Source organism: Hypanus sabinus, chromosome 13 (genome assembly GCF_030144855.1).
Source record: "Hypanus sabinus isolate sHypSab1 chromosome 13, sHypSab1.hap1, whole genome shotgun sequence".
Classification (NCBI taxonomy): Eukaryota; Metazoa; Chordata; class Chondrichthyes; order Myliobatiformes; family Dasyatidae; genus Hypanus; species Hypanus sabinus.
The window spans coordinates 16,276,994-16,301,969 of NC_082718.1; the positions used below are offsets into that span (position 1 = coordinate 16,276,994).

At 39.5% G+C, this 24,976-nt stretch overlaps 1 protein-coding gene across 9 annotated transcripts in view; it reads right to left on the reverse strand.

The window, feature by feature from the left end:
• Positions 1–746: 746 nt before the first annotated feature.
• kmt2e (lysine (K)-specific methyltransferase 2E) overlaps positions 747–24,976 on the reverse strand; it is a 125,950-nt gene continuing 101,720 nt past the window's right edge. For 4 of the 9 annotated variants that reach the window (XM_059987174.1, XM_059987175.1, XM_059987172.1 and 1 more), the window contains 6 exons: positions 24,119–24,682; positions 21,113–21,417; positions 10,727–10,815; positions 4,992–5,135; positions 3,524–3,624; positions 747–3,361 (listed from right to left, as the gene is read on the reverse strand). In XM_059987174.1, coding sequence (XP_059843157.1) covers positions 1,574–3,361; positions 3,524–3,624; positions 4,992–5,135; positions 10,727–10,815; positions 21,113–21,417; positions 24,119–24,682 — 2,991 coding nt within the window. In that variant the 3' untranslated portion in view covers positions 747–1,573. The other 5 variants (XM_059987173.1, XM_059987178.1, XM_059987177.1 and 2 more) reach the window with 5 other exon arrangements.

A 24,976-nucleotide genomic window follows, 5' to 3' on the forward strand; every position in this document is an offset into this window, starting at 1 on the left:
TGAATAACTTGTTAATTCTTATATTCATGGATGACAGATTTAATGATTCTGCAGTTCAGCTTACAGCTATATCTAATTTAGAACAGCTTGCATATTTTTAATCCTCTGGGGGATCTAAAATATTTTAGCATGGGGGAGAACCCAACAATCCCATGCTGGTTCAATACAAGAGTGCTCTGATCAGTTACATTCTGGTAATGCTGCAATTACACTAAGTTACCTTGAACATACTTCAAAATTACCATCTTCTTTTTACCTTTTATATATTACCTCAATTTACAATGGGATATTTGAAATCTATTTAACCTGCTGATAACAAGCAGCAAATGTTCTGCATTTACTTAAGCTCACAGTGGCAGAATTGCTGTGAAATAAATATGTAAATAAGTAAGTGCACTCACATATATATAGATTCATTTATGCAGGCAGCTATAAAATGGTCATTTTTTAAACTTTTTATCTTGTGTATACAAACCTATGTTATTTACCATTTTTGCTGACAGCACATTACCTTTATTGGAGTTTTGATTTGCCATCTGTTCCCCTATTCATTTGGGTTAATTAACTAAGCAGTGGCAAGATCAAGAATTAACAATGAAATAGTTAAACAAAAGAAAGAATAAATATTAATCCAGTGCCTTTCTGCTATCCTGTAATATTAAGTATGCATATTAATACAAAACTTTAAAGAATGTAGGTTTAAAATGTATGTAACACAAAATCCTAAGTCCACATTTGTCATTTGTAAAAAAATGCAATTTACTGTGATTTATTAACATGGATTAAAATGCCCAGTGCTGCAATGTGACAGTATCTTAAAAAAATTAAAATTCTTATACTAAGCTCACAAAGAACATACACATTTTTGCAAAGGGACTCAAATGTACAACAGTATTCAAAAATGGGACAGAAGCATTGGCGAGTGTTTTTTTTACAAAAGGAAAAAGTAAATACACAATTATTTACATAACATCTGCAGAAGAAATTAGAAATAATCTATACATTAAATTACTTTCCTACAAATAACCAATAAAGTAAAAGAACCACACTGCAATGTTTCAAAACCAATATTGCATTGTCCTGCTATACTTTAATAGTATACAAAAAATTTTACTACAGAAAGAAATTGAACAAAAATAAGTAAATTGCTTGAGTGCCAACACTCCTTCGAAGTGCAGTTATATTTAACATACTTGAATAAAAAAATTTATACAAAACATTCAATAAATGCATTTTTAAATGCAACAATAAAATACTAAATTACAATTTTGAGCCAACCTGTGCACTACAATATCAGATAGGATGGCTGGAATGTCTACTTACAAAATAAAATTTAAAATGCTTTTTTTGTCCCACTGGCTTCACAAACATATATGTACAACTCCAACAGGAGTAAAATGTTCTTAAGAATCAAGAACAGTTATGAAAGACAAACAAGGATGAGCACTGGTTTTAAGTTTATTACAATCTCTAACTTACAAGTCTTAAGAAGTATCTTCAAAAGATACATTACATAAAATATTTACATCTTATTTTACAGAATTATGTTCAAAATGGGTTACACAGCCCCATTTCAGTGCCATCCTGAGCTGTGAAAGTTATTTTGCTGGAAAGATGGTGGTAACTGTGGCCTGGGCACAGAAATTTGTTGGGGTAATGCAGGGATCTGTTTAAGTCCTTGACCTGCATGTGGAAGCGACACCACACTAGGGGATGGAGGATGGAATCCTGGGCTTGCAAGTGCTGCAATATTATTTGCTCCTTGTGACTGGTGGTGTGAGCCTTGTCTTGGCAGTGAATGGTGAGATCCTGACCCTGCAGGTGGAAGTGCAGATCCTAGATGATGTGTAGGATGGTGACCCAAAGTTTGATGGGCCCCTGGTGGATGATGATGTGGTCCTTGAGAAGTTGAATGATGAGGTGTTTGTCCTGGGGTAACATGGTGTCCTGTTCCATGAACTGGAGCTGGTGGTGGTGGCGGTGGTGGTGGTGGCGGTGGAGGAGGAGGAGGTGGTGCGGAATTAAGTGCAAGTTGATGTGGTGTTGCAGTTCCAGAAGCTGGTAAACATTGTAGTCCAGTTGCAGAAGGTGGAGGGTGATGGGGTGTTGGCCCAGGTGGTGGTGGTGGTGGTGGTGGATGATGTCCTGAAGTTTGAGCATGTAGTAGTTGCCCCTGGGTTGGTGGTACTGGATGGACTGTACTGGTTACATGTGGCAACGGTGGTGGGTGCTGGGTCTGTCCTTGAGGTGGAGGATGTGAAAGAGGCAGAAGATGTGATCCTGATCCAGGTGACTGAGACACTGAAGAAGGTGGCTGTGTTGCCGATGTTGAGGAAGTGTGATGTAGACCAGAACTCACAGATGGAGGATATTGTCCTGTAGATGACGCATGATGTACAGAAGCAGCTACTGCTGATTGTGTCCCAGAAGATTGCAATAAAGCAGAACCTGGAGACTGTGCAGGACCTTGGTGTAAAATTGTCACAGGAGAAGACGGAAGTAAACTGGATCCAGGCAAATTTTGGGTAGAACTTGGAGCAGGAGAAAATGCTCCTTGCTGGAGAACATTTGTTCTTGGCTGACTGAAAGTTTGAAAGTTCCCAGAAGATTGCTGGTTTTGATAATAGGTGGGTGGTGGTGGTGGCGGTGGTGGTGGAGGAGGTGGCGGCGGTGGTGGTGGTGGCACACTGCTGTTTGAGTGTTGCTGGCTGAACTGATTCAGACCAGGCTGATGACTTGAAGGTGCTGTAGATGAAGAATAAAATGTTGCATTTGTCTGCTGCTTTTGTGCTAAATTCCCAGGTTGTGATGATTGATAGTACACTTGCCCCACAGTGACAGGGGTTAAAAAGGATCCTCGGTGTGATGTGACCTGTGCAGTTCCCACCTGAGGTGACTGTGAATGAATTGTCCTGTAGGATGATCCCAGGTGCTGCGACTGAGACTTTGGCGAATGCAGAAGCGTATGAGGCTGGGGTTGAGAACTTGATGGAAGGTAGCTGGACATTCCAGGCGTGTGAGAGGCTGGAGATTTAATAGTCTTCTCAGAATGTGATGGAAGCACAGGACACTGAGTCTTCAATGGAAGCTGAGTTGGCTGAACACTAGATGGTTTTACAGAATTCTGGGATTGTAGTGGACATGGATGTTGTGAATGATGTGGATTTCCAGACTGGCTGGCAAAATTATTTTTTGTTACTGGCTGGGAATCATACTGAAAATGGAGCTTCTGTTGTGCCTCAGATTTAGATTGATTTACATTTGAAGTCTCAGTTATATTAATTGTACTCTCAGCTTGGGAAGCCTTTGCCTGCAGCTTTATCTGGGATTGGGAGGAAACTGGAGGCGGTGACGGACAAGGCTGTTGAGTTAAAATAAAAGATTTTAAAAATCAATAAAACTGAACACAGGACACAGAACAAATTGTTCATTGGTGTACTGTCTAATAAGTTCAAGTTTTTATAAAAATATCGATGCATCATACAACACATAATACATAATAAAATAATCAGTAAGAACTTACCCTGTTTAATTTTGTAGGGCTTATATTAGGCTTTTGAGAACTCACTGGAGAAGGACATTCTTTTTCAGAAATTTGGTCTGGGACTTCAGCTTCTGAAACTTCTGTGGAATTAATACAAAAGTTAATTATTGTATAGCAACAAGGCACATGGAAGCAACAAAAGAGCAAAACAAATGTAAAAATTGTTAAGTATTAAAACAGCCATTTTTCTTCCACTATCTTAAATCCAAATGATGTATTAGCTAATGCTGTGCAATAACTGAGGCATGGAGCCCATCTTCAATGTACAGAGTATATCAATGCATAGAACCACAATTTACTACCTTTTATCCTCAACAATAAGAAAAAAAACCTAATGTTTGTTTGTTAAGCATAAAAAATTGGTTTACTTATTTAATACCTCCTACTCTTTAGAGAAATAGAACAAAATAATTTTATTAAAATTGTACTTTTAAGTTGCTGGTGATTTTTGTTAACATCTATTTACAAATAAGACCATGACAAACTACAACAATAAGCAGTTGTCCAGCAAATATATTTCCCTAACTTTTTAAACCCATGCACATTTGTGAGTTGTAACAACTAAATATTTTGACGAGAGCTTTTAAAGGAATACTCTACAATCAGAATATACAATTCCAGGATTTTTTAAAATTTAGAGTAACTTTATAATTGTATTCCTTTAGATTTCTCATCAGTGACCAGAGCTAGACTTTTTGCATCGTCTCCTAGCAACCAGCTAGACTACGGCATGGTTAGTACGTAGTCTCACAATTCAAACATTCTTCGAGAACTGGCTCAGACTGAATAATGGAGATTGCAATGTTAGACAAATATCTAAATGTTTTGATCAATTACCTTTAGAAGACGGATAGAAGTTTCACAGTTCTCTTCTTGGAAGTTATACTTGTGTTCAGACACCTCTTCAAGAGGTAAGACAAAAACCAGGGGAAATGCATGATGTTTAACTTGTACTTGGTGAAGTGAGCAGGCTTGAAGGGCAAATAACTCCTTTCCATCCCATATCTTTCCTGTGTCTTTATAAGGCTTGTAAAGAGCCTTTCTGTGGAGTATTCCTTTAAACATTTACCAGCAGAAATGCACAAACCACTGGACAATATCTGCTTTACAATATTCATACACCTAGCTGCCATACTGAAAATGGAAGTAGTAATATAAATTCCAGAATACAAAAGAAAATCGCAAGTACGATGAACCCACTTTATTTCATATTATACATTTTACTACATGCACTTTTACTAAGTACAAAGATCTAGAAAAAAAATCAATTTACAATTCAGCAATTAAACCAAGTTATTCAATGGTTTACATTCAAATGAATTATTAGTACAAGCATTATGGAGCAATAAAGGGAGTCCAATTTTATTATGACATTAGAAAATATATTTTAAAATAATTACAAATCACATAAATGGTGGAATGATTATGGAATGCCTTCTCTACTGACCTAGGTTAGATTCACTGGAATGAAAAGCTGGGGTCTTCAGTTGGAGACGTGGAATGGGTTTTGTACAATGGGATGAAGGTGGAGTTTGGAGATGAGACTGTGGCCAATGAGTTGATGTTGGGCTATGAGTGGGTGAAATCGTTCCTACAGATGGAAGTCCCAACAAAAAAACATTAGAAGCTATAGACTAAACTCAATTGAATAATTTGAAAAAAAAAACTTTAAAATCTAACTTAAAATAATTATCAAAGTTAAACAAAACCCTTACACAGATGTGGAATTAATTATCATAAATGGTGCCAAGTACTGGACAATACAAATATCTTGAAAAGAACAGGGATAGAAATGTATCTTCAGTTAACTGTAGAGGTGTATCCTCTGTTAACTGTACTAAACAAATAATTTAATAATGTTTGAACTTCATTTTATTGATTTCACCAGAATCTAACTGCTGAAGAACAGAATGCAGCAGCAATGTTACATGCTCAGCTCGAGTGATCGAGGATGATCTTTTACCCCATCAAGTTGCAGGAATATTATGAGCTAATCCAACAACAGAAATTGTATTCACTGCCCCATATGCCCATTTAACTTTGATATTTGTGCAATATGTTTTTAACCAATATAATTTGCATTCTCTTATCAAATGAACTGCAGCTAGAGAACTGTTCTCTTGCCACACCTGTATCAATGCTAGTGTTGTCTCTGGATATATTCTTGACACCCACTTTTGTCATCAATATGCTATCTCTTGATATTAACTAAAAACACATCAATTTTCACTGTTAACATAAAGCTATCTAACCTAACTTCCAATGACTTACCTATATTGTCTACCATATAAATTATGCAATCTTTACTCACATTTTATCTCACTGGCCTTCATTCCTGATCAACATTAACTATTGTGTAATCAACAGCATTACTGTAAAAATGGGTTCCTTGCTTTCAATTCCTTCTATAATCCTAGTTAAGCAACATCGTAATTTCAAAAAAGTAAACTTTTAAAATCGATCTAATTGATGCAGCCTTTCCTATTTTGCTAATCTCTGCAGCCATATATCCTTATTTATCTGAAGACCTACCTGAAATATTTATTATTCATTTTCCTCTGCTGAACTGTTTAGCTCTTCCAGCATCCTGAGTGTGTTGAGTCATATATCCTTCTCAGAATACCATGGGACATAGGTGCAGAATTAGGCCATTCAAGGTAGTTAAGAAGGCCTATGGTGTCTTAACCTTCATTAGCCACAAAGTAATGTTGCAGCTCTTTAAAATCCTGGGGAGATCACACTTGGAATATTGTGTTCAGTTCGGGTCACCTCATTGTAGGACAGTTATGGAAGCTTTAGAGAGGGTGCAGAGGAGATTTACGAGGATACTGCATGGATTAGACAGTATGTCTTATAGGTTGAGTGAACTACAGCTTTTCTCTTTGAATTGAAGGAGGATGAGAGGTGACTTTGATAGAATTGTGCAAGATGATAAGTGGCATAGATCGAGTGGACAGCCAGAGACTTTTTCCCAGGGCAGAAATAGCTAACATAAATTGGCATAATTTTAAGGTGATTGGAGGGAAGTATAGGGGGAATGTCACAGCTAGGTTTTTACACACAGAGTGACTGTCATGTGGATTTCCCTGTAAGGTATATGGATGGTAGAAAAATGAAGGGCTATGTGGGAAGGAAGGGTTAGATTGATCCTGGAGTAGGTTAAAAGGTTGGCACAACATTGTGGGCTGAATGGCCTGTACTGTGTTCATACCTCTTCTCCAATTTTGGCCCCTTCATCATTTAGTTTACTGTTTAGGGTCTGAACTTCAATGCCTACCTTTGGGCTTCTTCACCTCTCTTTCCATATTTGACCCCTGTCCAAACTTTCTGCCTTAATATCAGGCTTGTCAATTATCTGCTCGATGATGTTCCTGCCTTGGGATATTCTAGATGGCAGAGAATTGCAAACTATCGTTTTGTAATGGTATAATAAACCTGCTTTGCAATCAGTATTAAAAAATAAGCATTTTCAATTTCCTCTTTTCTTGTAGCACAATAGTAATGATTTCTCTGGGCAGGCTCTACACGACTGTTTCTGTCATATCATGTAGTTTAGATATAATGAGATAGTCAATTCTTCATACTGCTGAGGGCTTGTATACTGTGTAGAGAGGTCTGAATTTCCTACTGCATTAAAGTACATATTCGACATTTAGAAGAAATTTGAAAATACCTAAATCAAATTCTACCAAAGAACTAAAACCTGTTAAAATAAGTGATTCAGCCTCATTGCTGTAAATTTATAACTTTGTTCCTGACTTGATAAGTACACTTACCACATATTTCCACCTATTGTTCCATGAAGACAGAAGAAATAGAAGCAGGAGCAGATCATTTGACCCCTTGGATCGTGGAAAATCTTATTTCATCACTACTTTCCTGCATTAGTCACATATCCGTCTTTTCCATAATAGCTATAAATCTATTAATTTGCCTTGAACATATTAAATGTCTGGGCCTCCACTGTCACCTAAATTGAAAATTTCAATGATTATTGAAATTTTGTCTCATCTGTACCCTGAGTGATTTAACTTCTGTGACTACTGAATCTAGACATTCCAACAAGTGAGAAGGAACACCTCTCTACCTGACCTGTATTTTCTATCTTTTAATGAGACCAACTCTCATTCCTAAAAGCTCAAGTATATACACCTAGTCTGCTTAGCTTCTCGGTATTCTGTTATATCACTAAATCCTTCCTTAGCTTAGGAGACCAGAACTAGGATGAAGCCACACATGGGTCGTAACTAATCCCAGGAAGATATCTTTAAATTCTTAAAAGACAACATGCTTTTGCTTTCCTAATTGCTTTCTGCACCTGAAAGTTAACTTTTGAGATTTGAGTATAAAGGTATATAGATCTCTTGGAACTCCAACCGCTTTCAAGCTCTCACCATTTAAAAATAAGAATTCCTTTTCCACCTCACATTTTTCCACATTATCCCTGTCCTTGTCTATTCACTTATATTCCCCCAAAGCCTTGCTGCAACTTCCCTACAGCCTAACCTACCACTCAACTATTTATCAAATATTTAATCACTTCACCCAAAGCTGCACACCAGCACTGATCACTATATCATTACTGTCATAGACTTGCAATTCAAAAATGAATGTTGATTCCCATTCTCAATACTCACTAACTAATCCACAATCTATGCCAATATGTTTTAATCTCAATCCCATGCTTACGAATTTTGTTTAACCATCTCTTTATTAAGGTTATGAAGTCTAAATACACCACATTAACAGTTCCATCCTTTTCTATTCTGCTAGTTACAGCCTCTGTCCAAAGCACTTGTTAAATGTGTCTTTCTTTACATAAATCCACGTAATAAAAAAAATTACTACTTCATTTATAATGCTTTCCAGCTGTTTCTTTAGGACAAATGTCAAACCAATTAGTTAATATTTCCGTTTCTCTTCCTCTTTTTAATGAGTTTACATTTACTAACATGTAAATCTGCAGGAACTGTTCTGGATTCTATAAATTTTTGGAAGATGACAACCCAGGAGTATAGGACATCAGCTTTTGGGGATTCATCACCTTTCAGTTCCATTCATTTCTACAATGCTAATTTTTTTTTAACTAATGCAGGACCAAGGCACGAAATAAAGATTGGGAAATAGAGTATAATTCTAGAGCATTCAGAGTCATAGAGATATACAATACAGTAATAGGCCCTTTGGCAAACCAAATCTATGCTATCAAGTACCCATTCACAGTAATCCTATCCTATAATTTATTTCAAGTTCTCCACATTCCCATCAACTCGCCAGAATCTACTATACACCTATACAGGCACTACAAGCTATTTACGGTGGTCTATTGACCTATCAACTAAGGAAGAAACACAGGGCGGAAACTCACACCATCTCGAGGAGAATGTACACACTCTATGGAAACATTCCCAAGGATCAAGAATGAACATGCGAGGCAGCAACTGTATTACTGTGGCTACGTAACATAAAAGCAGGCATGTTCAAAGTAGTTCTGTGTACTCTCTCTTCATTCACAAATGTTGGGAATTGAACCAGAATTAACTTCCTTTACATGGAGAAGATTCTCAGGGATAGGATCTACTCACACTTGGAAAAGCATGGATCTAGTTGGAATAGTCAACATGGTTTTTAAGTGAGCTCCTGTCTTACAAACCTGATTAGAGTTACATTGAGGAGATGAAGGTGATTTATAAGACATGGACATCAGTAAAGCACTGATAATGTCCCTCAACATAGGCTGATCCAAAAGTTTAAAACAAGTAGAGTCCATGGCAATTTGCCAGGGTGGATTCAAAACTGGCTTGGCCATAGAAGGCAGGGAATAATACTGTTATTCTTATTGTGACCAATGGTATTTTACAGGGATCAATGCTGGGAGCTCTGCTGTTTTATATATACATGACATTGACAAAAATGTAGGTGGAATGATTGGTGACACAAAAATTGGCTAGATTATGGACAGTGAGGAATGGATAATGCACAGTAGGATATAGATCATTTGGAAATACAGGCAGAAAAATGATAAATGGGAGCAAAATCCAGACAACTATGAGGTACTATACAGTGGGAGATCAAATGTAACTGGAAAGCATACAGTAAATAGCAAGGCCATTAGGAACAGTGATGTACAGAAGGAACCAGTGGTACAAGACCATAACTCCTTGATAGTGGTAACACAAGTGAATGTGGTGGTAAAGCAGGTGTAAGCCATAACAGCCTTCATCACTAGTGACACTGAGTATTGTCAAGAAGTCATGTTGCAACTGTCTTAAAGTCTGGTTAGGTCACATTTGTACTACTGTGTTCAGTTCTGGCTTCAGACAGGATGCAGAGGAAGTTCACCAATATTAACTTAAGAGGAGGTTGCACAAACATAGATTGTTTTCTTTAGAGTATTGCAGACTGAGGAGTGAATGAAGGAAAAAGAGGAATGTAGTCCACTTGCAGGTACATAGGATTGGTATAAATTGTCATCATGTTCAGCACAGGCATTGTGGTTTGATGTGCTGTACTGTTCCATGTTCTAATTCACAGGATTTTGGAAACTGTAAAGTGCACCCACCATCTCTAAAATTACTTCTTTCAAAACTGTGGGACATGGGTCCTGTTAAATTAAGAGTTTTCAATTCCAATAATTCTTCCAATGCTCTCATTAGCTATTGCTAATTTCTTTCAACTCCTCCTTCAATCAAGACCTGTTGTTTTTCAACATTTCAGGAAGAGGCTCAAAATATTGGTTTAATTTATTTTCCATTTCGTTATTCCTCACTGTACTCTCATCTATCTCAATCTGTAAAGTATGTACAATCGCTTTTCCTATCTTTTTATGTACACATTGAAGCATTTTCTTTTTTATGGCTCTTTCATTTTCTTTACCAGTGCCTTGGTCCATCAGAATTCTGAATTTTTTCCCTTCAAGATTATTATTGTTTTTGGAAACATAATAAAGCTGTAATATTTGATTTTAATCTTTAAATTCTCTATTACCACTCTGCATATCAACAGCTACATCCAGATAATAAACATACTGCTCGTTCAGTGATAGCAAATTGCATGTGGTTGTGATAGATCTTTAACAAGAGAAAGCAGCAACATTTGCTTAGAGAGATACTGCAACAGGATGCTAATCCATCAATTTCTTTGTATATAACATAATAAAATGAAATGGTTCATAATACTTACCAACTTCTTTTTCTTTTCTATGATCACTCAAAAGCAGTGCTCGCTGGTAACTTCTTTCCCTTACTTTTTCAACTGAAGTTGAAGCAATCCTTTAAAGTAAAACGTTGGATGGCATCAATGCATTTGTACCACGCAACATTCCGAAATCTGTTAGAAGTTTTTACTCAGCTGACTAAACAAGATTTGCCACACATTCAGTAATACAAAGTCGATAAGTGATTTCGAATCACTCACAGCATTTGTCAATAGTTACCAGAGAGAGCTATAAAGTATCAAAATTCCTCCCCCAATGCACATCTCAACCAACCCAAGATACTTTAATAGTAGCTGCATTTACCAGAGACATTTAAAAAAAGTTGAAGTATATTAAAATCAATTAAATTAACAAAAAGATAGTATTTTCCAACACATTTTCCTATACTTTTCTTCCACAAACTAGTGCAGTTTCCTTTAAAAAGTACTCATACTTTGTGCATATAGTGGTAAATTCCACAATCTACTCACTTCCTGAATGAACTTTCTCATCTTTTCTACTTTTCATAAAAAGATCTAATTTGTCCAATAATCTTAATTTTAAAGAACTCAGCAGGCCAGGCATCATCTAGGAAAGAGTACAGTTGATGTTTTGGGCCAAAACCCTTCGGCCAGATTAGTCATTTCATGATGGACTGCACTGAGTTCAAAGGTATGTTCAGCGCCTTTGAAATGGTCTTGTACCCTTCCCCAGATCTATGCTTCTCCACTTACATTTCACTGACCTGTCTTAAATGCTCTTTGTCTTCATTTTGGTTTGGTCTGTTGAAAATCTACCATACTGTTGGACCTTACAAAGAGGGGTATTTATTCTTATGAATTTATGGAAAACAGATGATATCCAATTTTCTGCATCAACAAATTCAGTGAATTGGTAAGGCAATGCTGTACATTGCACCTGAGGAAAACTGGCGTAGTAATTACAAAGGGAATGAATACTTTTTCAGCCTCACTATTTTGGTTTTTAATTTTTACTACACTGTTGACAGGTTTTGGAACTTTTCTTTTGATTTGACATGATGCACAATGTTTTGTAGATTAGTTCAAAAAAACCTACTTCAATAGAACCAAAGAACATTACAGCACAGAAACAGGCCTTTTGGCCCTTCTTGGCTGTGCTGAACTATTTTTCTGCCTGGTCCCACTGATCTGTACCTGGGCCATATCCCTCCAAACCCCTCTCATCCATATACCTGTCCAAGTTTTTCTTAAATGTCAAAAGTGAGCTCACATTCACCACTTCATCTGGCAGCTCATTCCACACTCCCACCACTCTCTGCGTGAAGAAGCACCCTAATGTTCCCTTTAAACTTTTCCCCCTTCACCCTTAACCCATGACCTCTGTTTTTTTTTCTCCCCAGCCTCAGTGGAAAAAGCCTGCTTGCATTCACTCTATCTATACCCATCATAATTTTATACACCTCTATCAAATCACCCCTCATTCTCCTATGCTCCAGGGAATAAAGTCCTTACCTATTCAACCTTACTCTGTAACTCAGTTTCTCAAGTTCCGGCAATATCCTTGTAAACCTTCTCTGCACTCTTTCAACCTTATTAATATCCTTCCTGTAATTAGGTGACCAAAACTGCACACAATACTCCAAATTCAGTCTCACCAATGTCTTACACAACCTCACCATTACATTCCAACTCTTATACTCAATATTTTGATTTATAAAGGCCAATATACCAAAAGCTCTCTTTACAAACCTATCTAATTGTGACGCCACTTTTAGGGAATTATATATCTGTACTCCCAGATCCCTCTGTTCTACTGCACTCCTCAGTGCCCTACCATTTTCCTTGTATGTTCTACCTTGGTTTGACCTTCTGAAGTGCAATACCTCACACTTGTCTGTATTAAACTCCATCAGCCATTTTTCTGCCCATTCCTCCAACTGGTCCAAATCCCTCTGCAAGCTTTGAAAACCTTCCTCACTGTCCACTACACCTCCAATATTTGTATCATCAGCAAATTTGCTGATCCAATTTGCCACATTATCATCCAGATCATTGATATAGATGACAAATAATAATGGACCCAGCGCTGATCCCTGTGGCACACCACTAGTCACAGGCCTCCACTCAGAGTAGCAATCCTCCACTACCACTCTCTGGCTTCTTCCAGTGAGCCAATGTCTAATCCAATTTACTACCTCTCCATGTATACCTAGCGACTGAATCTTTCTAACTAACCTCCCATGCGGGACCTTGTCAAAGGCCTTACTGAAGTCCATGTATACAACATCCACTGCCTTCCCTTCATCCACTTACCTGGTAACTTTCTCGAAAAACTCTAATAGATTGGTTAAACATGACCTACCACGCACAAAGCCATGCTGACTGTTTCTAATAAGTCCCTGTCTATCCAAACACTGGTAGATCCTATCTCTTAGTATTCTTTCCAATAATTTACCTACTACCGACATCAAGCTTACTGGCCTATAATTTCCTGGCTTACTTTTTGAGCCTTTTTTAAACAGCAGAACTACATGAGCTATCCTCCAATCCTCCGGCACCTGACCCATGGATATCAACATTTTAAATATTTCTGCCAGGGCCCTGCAATTCCAACACTAGTCTCCCTCAAGGTCCAAGGGAATACCCCGTCAGGTCCTGGGAATTTATCTACTCTGATTTGCCTCAAGACAGCAAGCACCTCCTCCTCTTTAATCTGTATAAGTTCCATGACCTCCCTACTTGTTTGACTTGTTTCCAAAGACTCCATTACAGTTTCCTTAGTAAATACAGATGCAAAAAACCCATTTAATATCTCTCCCATTTCTTTTGGTTCCATACATAGCCGAACACTGATCTTCAAGAGGACCAATTTTATCCCTTACTATCCTTTTGCTCTTAACATACCTGTAGAAGCTCTTAGGATTATCCTTCACCCTGACTGCCAAAGCAACCTCATGTCTTCTTTTAGCCCTCCTGATTTCTTTCTTAAGTATTTTCTTACTCTTTTTATACTCCTCAAGCATCTTATTTCCTCCCTGTTGCCTATACATGTTATACATCTCTCTCTTCTTTATCAGAATTCCAATATCCCTTGAGAACCTATATATTTTAAATTTAGAAAATGAGACAGTAAAATGGGAAAATAGTTGTGGGTACTGAATATTTTTTCAAGCACTGCAAAATCAAAGTGCATCATTCTAAATTTATCAACAATCAGGTGTACAAGATGATGAGAGGCAATGATTGTGTTGGATAGTCAGAGGCTTTTTCCCAGGGCTGAAATGGCTAACACAACAGGGCACAGTTTTAAAATGCTTGGAAATAGGAACAGAGGAGATGTCGGGGTTAAGTTTTTTTTACTCAGAGAGTGGTGAGTGCGTGGAATGGGCTGCTGGCGAAGGTGGTGGAGTTGGATACGATAGGGTCTTTTAAGAGACTCCTGGTTAGGTACATGGAACTTAGTAGAGGGCTATGGGTAACCCTAGGTAATTTCTAAGCTAAGGCCATGTTTGGCACAGCTTTGTGGGCCGAAGGGTCTGTATCGTGCTGTAGGTTTTCTACGTTAATTTACCATTTATCTGCCCAATATTTTCCGCAATATTGCCTCTATTACCTGCAAATTTCAAATCTGAATTAACTGTGAATGGTTGTAGACTAATGGGAGTAAATCAATCAATTTTTGGTCCCCTGGTTGTGGATAACATCTACTCAAACATTCAAATACAGAGTAGAGCTGAACCATAAAGAATGGGGAAGAACAAAGAACAGTACAGGACAATATACCTACAATGCTCTTAATGCCTACAGTTAATTCACATCTGGTTCTAGTCAGCATTGAGAAATATTTAATTATCAGTATTGATAATTAAATAATCATTTGAATCGGGAGGAAGTTACAGCTTGTGATTCAGCTGGGATCTCAGAGAATTCGACCGTTGTAGGTAGGATTTAAGCCTACCTGGTCAATACCTGTGGAGGAGGGGGAACTGCGCAGGCGCGAGTGACGTCAGCGTCGAGCGTGCACTTTAAAAGGCAGCACTTCTTTTCAGAGCAGGCAGCGTCGTCCGTGGAAGCAGAGTCCTGGGCTTTGGCTAATTGGGCTTCGGCGTAAGGGGACTTCGGTAAGCCTGTGTGATTGCTCGCTGAGGGGAAGAAGGTAAGGTCGCTAGGTGCTTTTTAGACATTCTTTCAATCCAGTTCAGTTATGGGGGAGACAGTCAGCGCAGTGGTGTGCTCCGTATGCAGTATGTGGGAAGTCAGGGTCAACACAGTTGTCCCTGATGACCACACCTGCAAAAGGTGCGTCCAGCTGCAGCTCCTATCAGCCCAAGTTAGGGAGTTGGAGTGGGAGCTGGATGAACTACAGATCATTCGGGAGGCAGAGATAGATAGGAGTTATCAGGAGGTAGTCACACCAAAAATCCAAGAAGTAGGCAGATGGGTGACGGTCCAGAGAGGCAGGGGGAGCAGGCAGAGAGAGCAGAGCACCCCTGCGGCCATTCCCATTAACAATAAGTATACCGTACTGGATACTGTTGATGGGGATGACCTACCAGGAATGAGTTGTAGTGGTCCTGCCTCTGGCACAGAGGTTGAACCCTCAACTAGGAAGGGGAGGAGGGAAAAGAGAGCAATAGTTTTAGGGGATTCTATAGTCAGGGGGGCGGATAGGAGATTTTGTGGGGCAGATTGGGAGTCTCGGATGGTATGTTGCCTCCCTGGTGCCAGGGTCCGGGACATCTCAGATCGGGTGCAGGCTATTCTTGAGAACGAGGGCATGAACCCAGATGTAGTGGTCCATGTAGGGACCAACGATGTAGGTAAGGTGAGTGAGGGGGTCCTGCTTAGAGAGTTCAGGGAGTTAGGAGTGAAGCTGAAAGGCAGGACCTCCAGGGTGACAATCTCGGGATTGCTACCTGTGCCACATGCGAGTGAGGCGAAGAATAGAATGATTATGCACATTAATACGAGGCTGAGAGCATGGTGCAGGAAGGAAGGGTTCAGGTTTTTGGATAATTGGTCTTTGTTCCAGGGACGTTGGGATCTGTTTCAAAGGGATGGTCTACATCTGAACTGGAGGGGTACTAACATTCTTGCAGGAATGTTTGCCAGTGCTGCTCAGGGGGGTTTAAACTAGATGTGCAGGGGGCAGGGATCCAGAATACGAGAGAAGATGATATGATGAAGGATAAGGGACAGGTGGGGAATACACGTTTCCCAAATATTAATTGTGTAAAGGAGAAAGGTGAGACAGAACATGTGTTGGAAAAGTTACATGTACAGAGGGTTGGTCAGAAGGAGCATGGGGTTAAACGTGTAGAAGGTTTGGGTGATCTTGAGAAGGTCATCAAAATTCAAGGTGCAATTAGCCCGATGGAAGTTCAAGGAGCTGGGTTAGGTACAATAGACAGTGTTTTAAGCAAAGAGAGGAGGAATGGGCTAAGAATTCTATACTTGAATGCGCGTAGTGTCAGAAATAAGACAGATGAGCTTGAAGCTCAGATGAAAATGGGGAACTACGATATTGTTGGGATAACGGAGACATGGCTGCAAGGGGATGAGGCCTGGGAATTGAGTGTACCAGGGTATACGTGCTATCGTAGAGACAGAAATATGGGAAGAGGGGGTGGGGTGGCCCTGTTGGTGAGGAATGAGATTCAGTCCTTAGCAAGGGGTGACTTAGGAACAGGGGAAGTAGAGTCTGTGTGGATTGAGCTGAGGAACAGTAAGGGTAAAAAGACCCTAATGGATGTTGTGTACAGGCCCCCAAACAGTAGCGTGGATATTGGGTACAAGTTGATTAGGGAGTTAACATTGGCATGTGCTAAAGGTAATGCAGTCGTTATGGGAGATTTCAAGTTGCAGGTGGACTGGGAGAATCAGGTAGGTGCTGGACCCCAGGATAGGGAGTTTGTGGAGTGTCTAAGGGATGTATTTTTGGAACAGCTTGTGCTTGAGCCAACCAGGAACGAGGCTATTTTGGACTTGGTGATGTGTAATGAACAGGAATTGATAAGTGATCTTGAAGTAAAGGAGCCATTAGGAAGTAGTGATCATAACATGATAAGTTTTTATCTACAATTTGAGAGGGATAAGGGCAGATCAGAGGTGTCAGTGTTGCAATTAAATAAAGGAGACTACAGAGCCATGATGGAAGAGCTGGCCAAAGTTAAGTGGGCGGATGCCCTGGCAGGAAAGACAGTGGATCAACAGTGGCAGATATTCTTGGGGATAATACAAAAGATGCAAAAGCAGTTCATTCCAATGAGAAGGAAGGATTCAAAGAGGGGGAAGGGGCCACAGTGGTTGACAAAGGAAGTCAGAGATTGTATAGCATTAAAGAAAAAGAAGTATGACAGGGCTAAGATGAGTGGAAATACAGATGATTGGGAAAGTTTTAAGGAACAGCAGATCTTAACTAAAAAAGCAATACGGACAGAAAAAATCATGTATGAGCTCAGTCTAGCCAGGAATATAAAAGGGGATAGCAAAAGCTTTTTTAGCTATGTGAAGAGAAAGAAGATAGTTAAGAACAATGTTGGCCCCTTGAAGAATGAATTGGGAGAAATTGTTATGGGAAACAGGGAAATGGCAACAGAATTTAATGCGTGCTTTAGATCTGTCTTCACCAGGGAGGACACAAGCAATCTCCCAGATATATGGATGGGCCAGGGTCATAAGATATCAGAGGAATTGAAACAGATTGGCATTAGGAAAGAAACTGTGATGAGTAGACTGATAGGACTGAAGGCTAATAAATCCCCGGGTCCAGATGGTCTGCATCAGAGGGTTCTAAAAGAGGTGGCTCAGGAAATTGCGGATGCATTGGTAATCATTTTCCAATGTTCCTTAGATTCAGGATCAGTTCCTGAAGATTGGAGAGTGGCTAATGTTATCCCACTTTTCAAGAAGGGAAGGAAGGAGAAAACTGAGAACTATCGCCCTGTTAGCCTAACGTCAGTCGTGGGGAAGATGCTTGAGTCCATTATTAAGGACGAAATAGTGGCACATCTTGATGGCAGTAATAGGATTAGGCCGAGCCAGCATGGATTTACCAAGGGCAAATCATGCTTGACTAATCTGTTGGGAGTTTTTTGAGGGTGTAACAAGGATGTTAGATGAGGGTAAGCCAGTGGATGTAGTGTACCTAGATTTTCAGAAGGCATTCGATAAGGTGCCACATAGAAGATTGGTGAGTAAAATCAGAGCTCATGGCATTGGGGGCAGGGTTTCAACATGGATAGGAAACTGGTTGGCAGATAGAAAGCAAAGGATAGCAGTGAATGTGTGTTTCTCGGACTGGCTGGAGGTGACTAGTGGGGTACCACAGGGCTCTGTATTGGGACCATAGCTCTTTACGATTTATGTCAACGATTTAGATGAGGACATTGAAAACTATATCAGCAAGTTTGCTGACGATACTAAACTGGGTGGCAGTGTGACATGCGAAGAGGACGTTAGGAGAATACAGGGAGCCTTGGATAGGCTGGGTGAGTGGGCAGATACTTGGCAGATGTCATTCAATGTGATTAAATGTGAAGTTATCCACTTTGGAAGCAGGAACAAGAGGGCAGAGTATTGTCTGAACGGTGTAGAGTTAGGTAAGGGAGAAATGCAAAGAGACCTAGGAGTCCTAGTTCATCAGTCAATGAAGGTGAATGAGCAAGTGCAACAGGCAGTGAAGAGGGCAAATGGAATGTTGGCCTTTATTACAAGGGGAATTAAGTACAAGAGCAAGGATGTCCTTTTGCATTTGTACAGGGCCCTGGTGAGACCACACCTGGAATATTGTGTACAGTTTTGGTCTCCAGGTTTAAGGAAGGACATTCTGGCAATTGAGGAAGTGCAGCGTAGATTCACTAGGTTGATTCCTGGGATGGCAGGGCTGTCTTATGCAGAGAGATTGGAGAGATTGGGTTGTACACACTGGAATTGAGGAGATTGAGAGGGGATCTGATTGAAATGTTTAAGATAATTAAAGGATTTGATAGGATTGAGGCAGGAAATATGTTCCAGATGTTGGGAGAGTCCAGTACCAGAGGGCATGGATTGAGAATAAGAGGTCAGTTATTTAAAACAGAGTTGAGGAAGAGCTTCTTCTCCCAGAGAGTTGTGGAGGTGTGGAATGCACTGCCTTGGAAGACGGTGTTGGCCAATTCTCTGGATGCTTTCAAGAAGGAGCTAGATAGATATCTGATAGATAGGGGAATCAAGGGATATGGGGACAAGGCAGGGACTGGGTATTGATAGTGAATGATCAGCCATGATCTCAGAATGGCGGTGCAGACTCGAGGGGCCGAATGGTCTACTTCTGCACCTATTGCCTATTGATAAAATTCTAAGCTGAAGTGATCAGAACAATCAATATTAGTATGAACTGAAGACAAATGTAGAATATATTACCGGCAGAAATGGTGGACAAAAGTCACACAGCTTTAGAGGTGAAAAAGAATATGGTGAATCCTGATTAGTGTTAACAGTTCTAGGAATATTATGCAAACTGCTGGGCTATTCAAAAGGATATAAATTCGTCTGTCAGCTATGTTAAATGCACAACATAGTAGCAGATGCACAGTTCCACTCACTTCAGGACCAAATTTCAGTGAGTATAATAAAGCAGGTATTATTATACTGCAAATTCAACAAAAGAGCTGACCAAGGTCAGCTCCTTGGACCTGATCCAAGGTCTTCCAAACAAAAAAAACTTAGTATGATTTAAGGATACATTAGCCTAGATTTTCTAACAACCATTATCTTACTTATTTCACATGTAATAACCAAAATAATAATGCTGGTTTTAAAACCATAACTATTTCCTCTGGATTTAACTTTTGTCAGGCTTTCACTATACTTTTGAGGGATAAAGAACATGACAAAATAATGCAAACTTTTATACTATTGCCTGTACTAAACTATCGTACAATCTGAATGTTTTTATTGGTAATAGTAATACTATTCAATCCACGTTTTCTGTCTATATCAGCAGGCATAAAGGATTCATTAACTAACGGAGACTTGTGAGAACTGGATTGTTATTCAGTAAGTCGTACGGTGCCAGATGAATCAAGTGTTGGGGCTTTTAAATACTTACTAACTATATTAATGCCATGGTTGAAGGAACCAAGAGTACCAGTTCCAAATATGTTGATAATAAGTGGGTTAGCAAGTTGTGATGATGCAAAGAGGCTGCGAAAGGATTTAGATAGGTAAATAACTTAGCAAGAAGTTGAGAGAAGGTGTATAATATGGAAATGAGATTATCCATTTTGGAAGAAAGGAAGAATGAAACTGCAAAATTATTACCTAAAAATATGATTAAAAAAGGATGCAGCATAAAGAAATTTGGACATTCTAATGCATGAAACATAAAAGGCCAGCATATAACTACAGAAAGGTTGAAAGAATGGTAGTCAAAGAGCACAGAGAAGTTCTGATGCAACCTTACAAAGCACTGATGAGGAGCACTTAGTGCATTGTAAGATTTGATCTTCATGTTTAAGGAAGGATATGTTTGCAAATGTTGGGAATACAAAGTACTAAAGGACAGCAATGAAGAGATTCAGAAGGCTTGGCCTACACCACTGGAAATTTAGAATGAGAATTTTTTTTGCTAAGTTACAAAATTCTGAAAGGCTTTGACAGGGAAATGCTGAGAGGATTTTCCACTACTGCAGGAGTTCCCAACCTTTCTTATACCATGAACCTCTGCCCTACTGAGAGTATTTTGAACTGGGTGACATAGCTTCAAAACAAGTGAATCCTCATCTAAGAATGACAGAAGCCGTGTTCCTGTTTATCTTTGTGCTTCTATTGTCTATTTCCTCACCAGCATCCAGCAGCTCCCTGATTCATTATGCATTGACTTAATAATTCTTGTACCTGTTTACACTCTGACCACAGAGCTTAAACATCCCTTCTTTGCCATCACTCCCAGCCCAATGTCCAGTATGCACTGGTGCTTCCCTCGTTTCACCCCAGCTCTGGTGAAAACATTTATATCTGGTATACCTCTTCATTTAGAAATTTCTTTATAAAGCTACAAGTCTTCCTATAAATCAACACGTACAACAAGCTGGAGGAACTCAGCAGGTTGGGCAGCGTACTGTCTTCCTGTATCTTTTTCTAAAAATGTGTTATGTATGTGCCAATAACAGCAAAATTCATTGACAAAGAATCTTCTAAATATGTTGGTATTTCCATTTGAATAGTTGATTAATAGTGTTTAAATATTCATTAAAAGCTCATGCCTTTCTTGAAATCATTCTTTTGTTTTCAAGTTGAAATACTACATGAAGAATCATGTGGAAAATACCCAAAAATACTTCATTGCATATTAATCAATACCACCATGCCCCCATCCACTTTGATGAGTAAAACTATGTGTGAACATACCATCGAACATCTGCCTCATCTATTTTCTTTTCTGTCAAGGGTGGTTGCTTAATTGGAGATTTGTTGCCAGTTTCAATCGGACTGACAGACTCTACTGTAGCAAGCAAAGATGATGGATGACTGGGGATACTTTCCCCCATCTCTCCACTAGCTTTTACATTGCTGCCATTGTCAGTGCTGCTGGCCACACTATTACCACTACTACCAACACAATGTGGTGATGTAGCAACTGGAGAGAAGCTTTCCAGTTTGGAACCACTTTGCCTTGCTTCCCTCTGTCTTTTACGATACTCCAGTAGAGAAACCTGGAAAAAGAAAAGCAATTATCATCAGTTACTGGAAATTAAATTTATGTAATTACTTTTCTTCCCTCATTCTTTCCCACATGTACTGTGTACATTACTCCAGAGATTTTTAAACCAAACACTTAAGTATTTTCAGTTCCTTAAAAATCTCAGCAGTGTAAACCTGCTTTAAAATTCTCATTAATCCATTTCCTTACAATTTAGATGGCAACCATTCAGCTCCTCAGAACAATGCTACCCTCAAAATAATTCCATCACCTACTCATCTGTAATGTATTCTTTCTCACATGCCTATTAATTACCTCCAATCTCCCACCTCTGAAAGAGATCATTTGTAATCGCCGGTACAGCTTTTGGGATGTGGAAGAAAACTTTGAGGAAGGACACATAGTCACATCAAGAATGTTGAAAGTTTACATTTACTTTTTGAGATACACAGTAACAGGCCTGTCAACCCATACATCTTTGGAATGTGGAAGGAAACCGGACCACTCAGAGGAAACCCATGCAGTCGTGGGGAGAACATACAAACTCCTTATAGGCTTTGGTAGGAATTGAACCCTGATCACTGGAACTGTAAAGTGATGTGCTAATCAATACACTACTGTGCTGCACCAAAATGCGTGCAGACGTGGTCAAGAGGTTTCATGGCTCATGCCAAACATCACTATGGGGAAGAACTGTGATTTATTTAGGTTGTGTGCTTAGTTCCCTGCACTATTCACTTTTTTACTTCTGTGAAGCTTAGAACAGATCCAATGCCAAACTTAAATTTCACTGGCTGAATCAAAGATGGTGATGAATCAGCATATTAGAGGGAGAATGAAAGTCTGAGTGGAACCACAATCTCTCAATGTCTCCCAAAGAGACTATTATCAACTTCAGGAGGAAATTGGAGATCCATGAGCAAGTCTTCATTGTGGGGTCAGAGGTGGAGAGGAGCAGCAACTTTAAATTCCTTGCTGTTATAATTTCAAAGGATCTGTCAAGTCCTAAGAAAGCACAGCAGCACCTCTTTCTTGGAAGTTTGGAAGACTTGGCACGGCATCTAAAAGCCTGATGGACTACTGTAGATGTGTGGTGGAGAGTATATATGACTGGTTGCACACATTTTGGTACAGAAACACCAATGCCTATGGAAAAGCCTAAAAGAAAATGAATACATCCCAGTCCACCATGGGTAAAACCCTCCCCATCACTGAACACATCTACATGGACCACTATTGCAAGGAAGCAGCATAAATAATCAAGAACCCCCACCACCTAGGCCATGCTCTATTCTCACTGCTGCCATCAGGAAGAACATACAGAAGCCTCAGGACCCACACCACTCGGGTCAGGAACAGTTATTATACCTCAACCATCAGGCTCTTGAACCAGAGGGGAGAACTTCATTCAACTTAACTTGTCTCATCACTGAACTGTTCCCACAACCTATGGACTCAATTTCAATGACTATGTTCTCATTGTATTGCTTATTTATTATTTTTTTTTCTTTTGTATTGGCACAGTTTCTTGCCTTTTGCACAATGATTGTTGGGTGCAGTCTTTCATTGATTCTATTATTTTTTGGATTTACTGTGTATGCCTGCAAGAAAAAGGATCTCAGTGTTGTATATGGTGACATATATGTACTTTGATAATAAAATTTACTTTAACTTGCAACAAGTCTGCGACACCCTATTGCAGGGGTCGGCAACGTTTACCACTGAAAGAGCCAATATGGACCCATTTCCCACAGAAAAGAAAACACTGGGAGCCACAAAACCCGTTCGACATTTAAAATGAAATAACACTGCATACAACGGTTTTTTTTTGCCTTTATGCTATGTATAAACAAACCATAATGTGTTGCATTTATGAAATTGATGAACTCCTGCAGAGAAAACAAAATTACATTTCTGCATGCAACAAAAACATTTTGAACTCCGAAAAAAAGACGTTGGGTTGAAGGTTACTACATCGTTAGCCTACCTTCGATCAAAAAATTAAAAGAAAGCGCGCACTGGCGGGTGTCAGGCATTGGCAGTGGTGATGTATATTAATAGCGATAAAAAACACGTTGTAGCGGTGTAGTGCTACACGCAGCGCTAAAATAAAGACACTGCAGTCAAAGGTAACTTTATTCGAACTAAACAGCCTTGCTTTAAAGCCTCCCTCAACCCGCCCCCCCCCCCCCCGTGGGCGCGGATGCTCCAAAAGACACGTACTCACAAACCCCCGTAGGCTATCACCCTTAGCCGGAACGGTGGCTAATTGTGAGCCGGTTCAGATGTGCCAGGAAATGGGGTCTCCACAACGTTTTTAGATTGTACAAGATCACCATAATCTTCAAATTTCGAATTACATTTCAAAAACTAACAAACCACGGGGAGCCGCAGCACAGAGATGAAAGAGCCGCGGGTTGCCGACCCCTGCCCTATTGCATCCACTTGACCGAGTAACCTACTAACCAGTATGTGAGAGGAAACTGAAGCACCTGGATGAAACCCAAAGTCATGGGGAGAACCTACAAACTTCTTACGAACAGCAGTGGGGACTGAACCTGGGTTGCTAGCGCAGTAAAGCATTATGCTAATTACTATGTAACCACGTGGTCCCAAGCAGGCATTAAATTTAATCTAGCTATGATACCAAGGATCCAACTGCTATGGCTGTAGTAAGCATTCTGAAAACTTATTTATTTTGATTATTCACTTACCTTTTTCTTCTGTGGTGGATTTTGTGGTGTACAACTTCCTTCGGATATACTGTCCCCATTAATCCCTTTGCCAAAATTGATCATCCCATCCTCGGAGCAGTAATAACCAGTTCCTTCCAGAAATGACAGTCTGGTGTCATCTTGAAGCATTTTCGATTCATTCGCCCTAAAGCCACCACCTATCTCCAACTGATGTGAGGGTGTAAGATCCCGAAGATTGGAATTCAATGGCGAGAAATTTAGGTTCGGTCGTTCTGGGCTCTTCATCCATGAAGAGTACACAGAGCCCATTCCACTGTAAATAGGTTCTGATTGGCTGCTTGCATCAGTCCGATCATGGTGAATAGGGCAATCTAAATCTTTGTGCAGTGTGTGCTGCTCACACAATTCAAATCCTGTATGGAGTTCTGAAACAGATTCCATGCCACTGATACATTGGCTAATTTCTGTTCTGCTTCTTGGGCTAACATCTTCAATAGTTTTCACATCAAGTAGTCCCACTTCTGTTAGGTTGCAGCTCCGTAAAGAATTCAGTGCTAAGAGGGAGGATACTTTCTCAGAAATCTGCAAATTAAACAGAATTAGATTTTCCTCTTTAGGTTAAATGTTTTTTTATAGGAAAGGGTTTATTGTGGTATATCCAACACCTGCATATTACTACATGAGATAAAGAAAGGTTTACTATTTGAAGATGCAAATTTCTGACACCCAGCCAAGAAAGACAAGCTGATATGCACATGCAGCTTCTGGACATTTTTTTTAAAAAACTGGATGCCTAAAGCATGTTTGATACAATGGAGGAAAGGCATTCCATGAAAGGATGAGAAAAGAGGGTTGATGTCAAGCTGCTATGCGTGT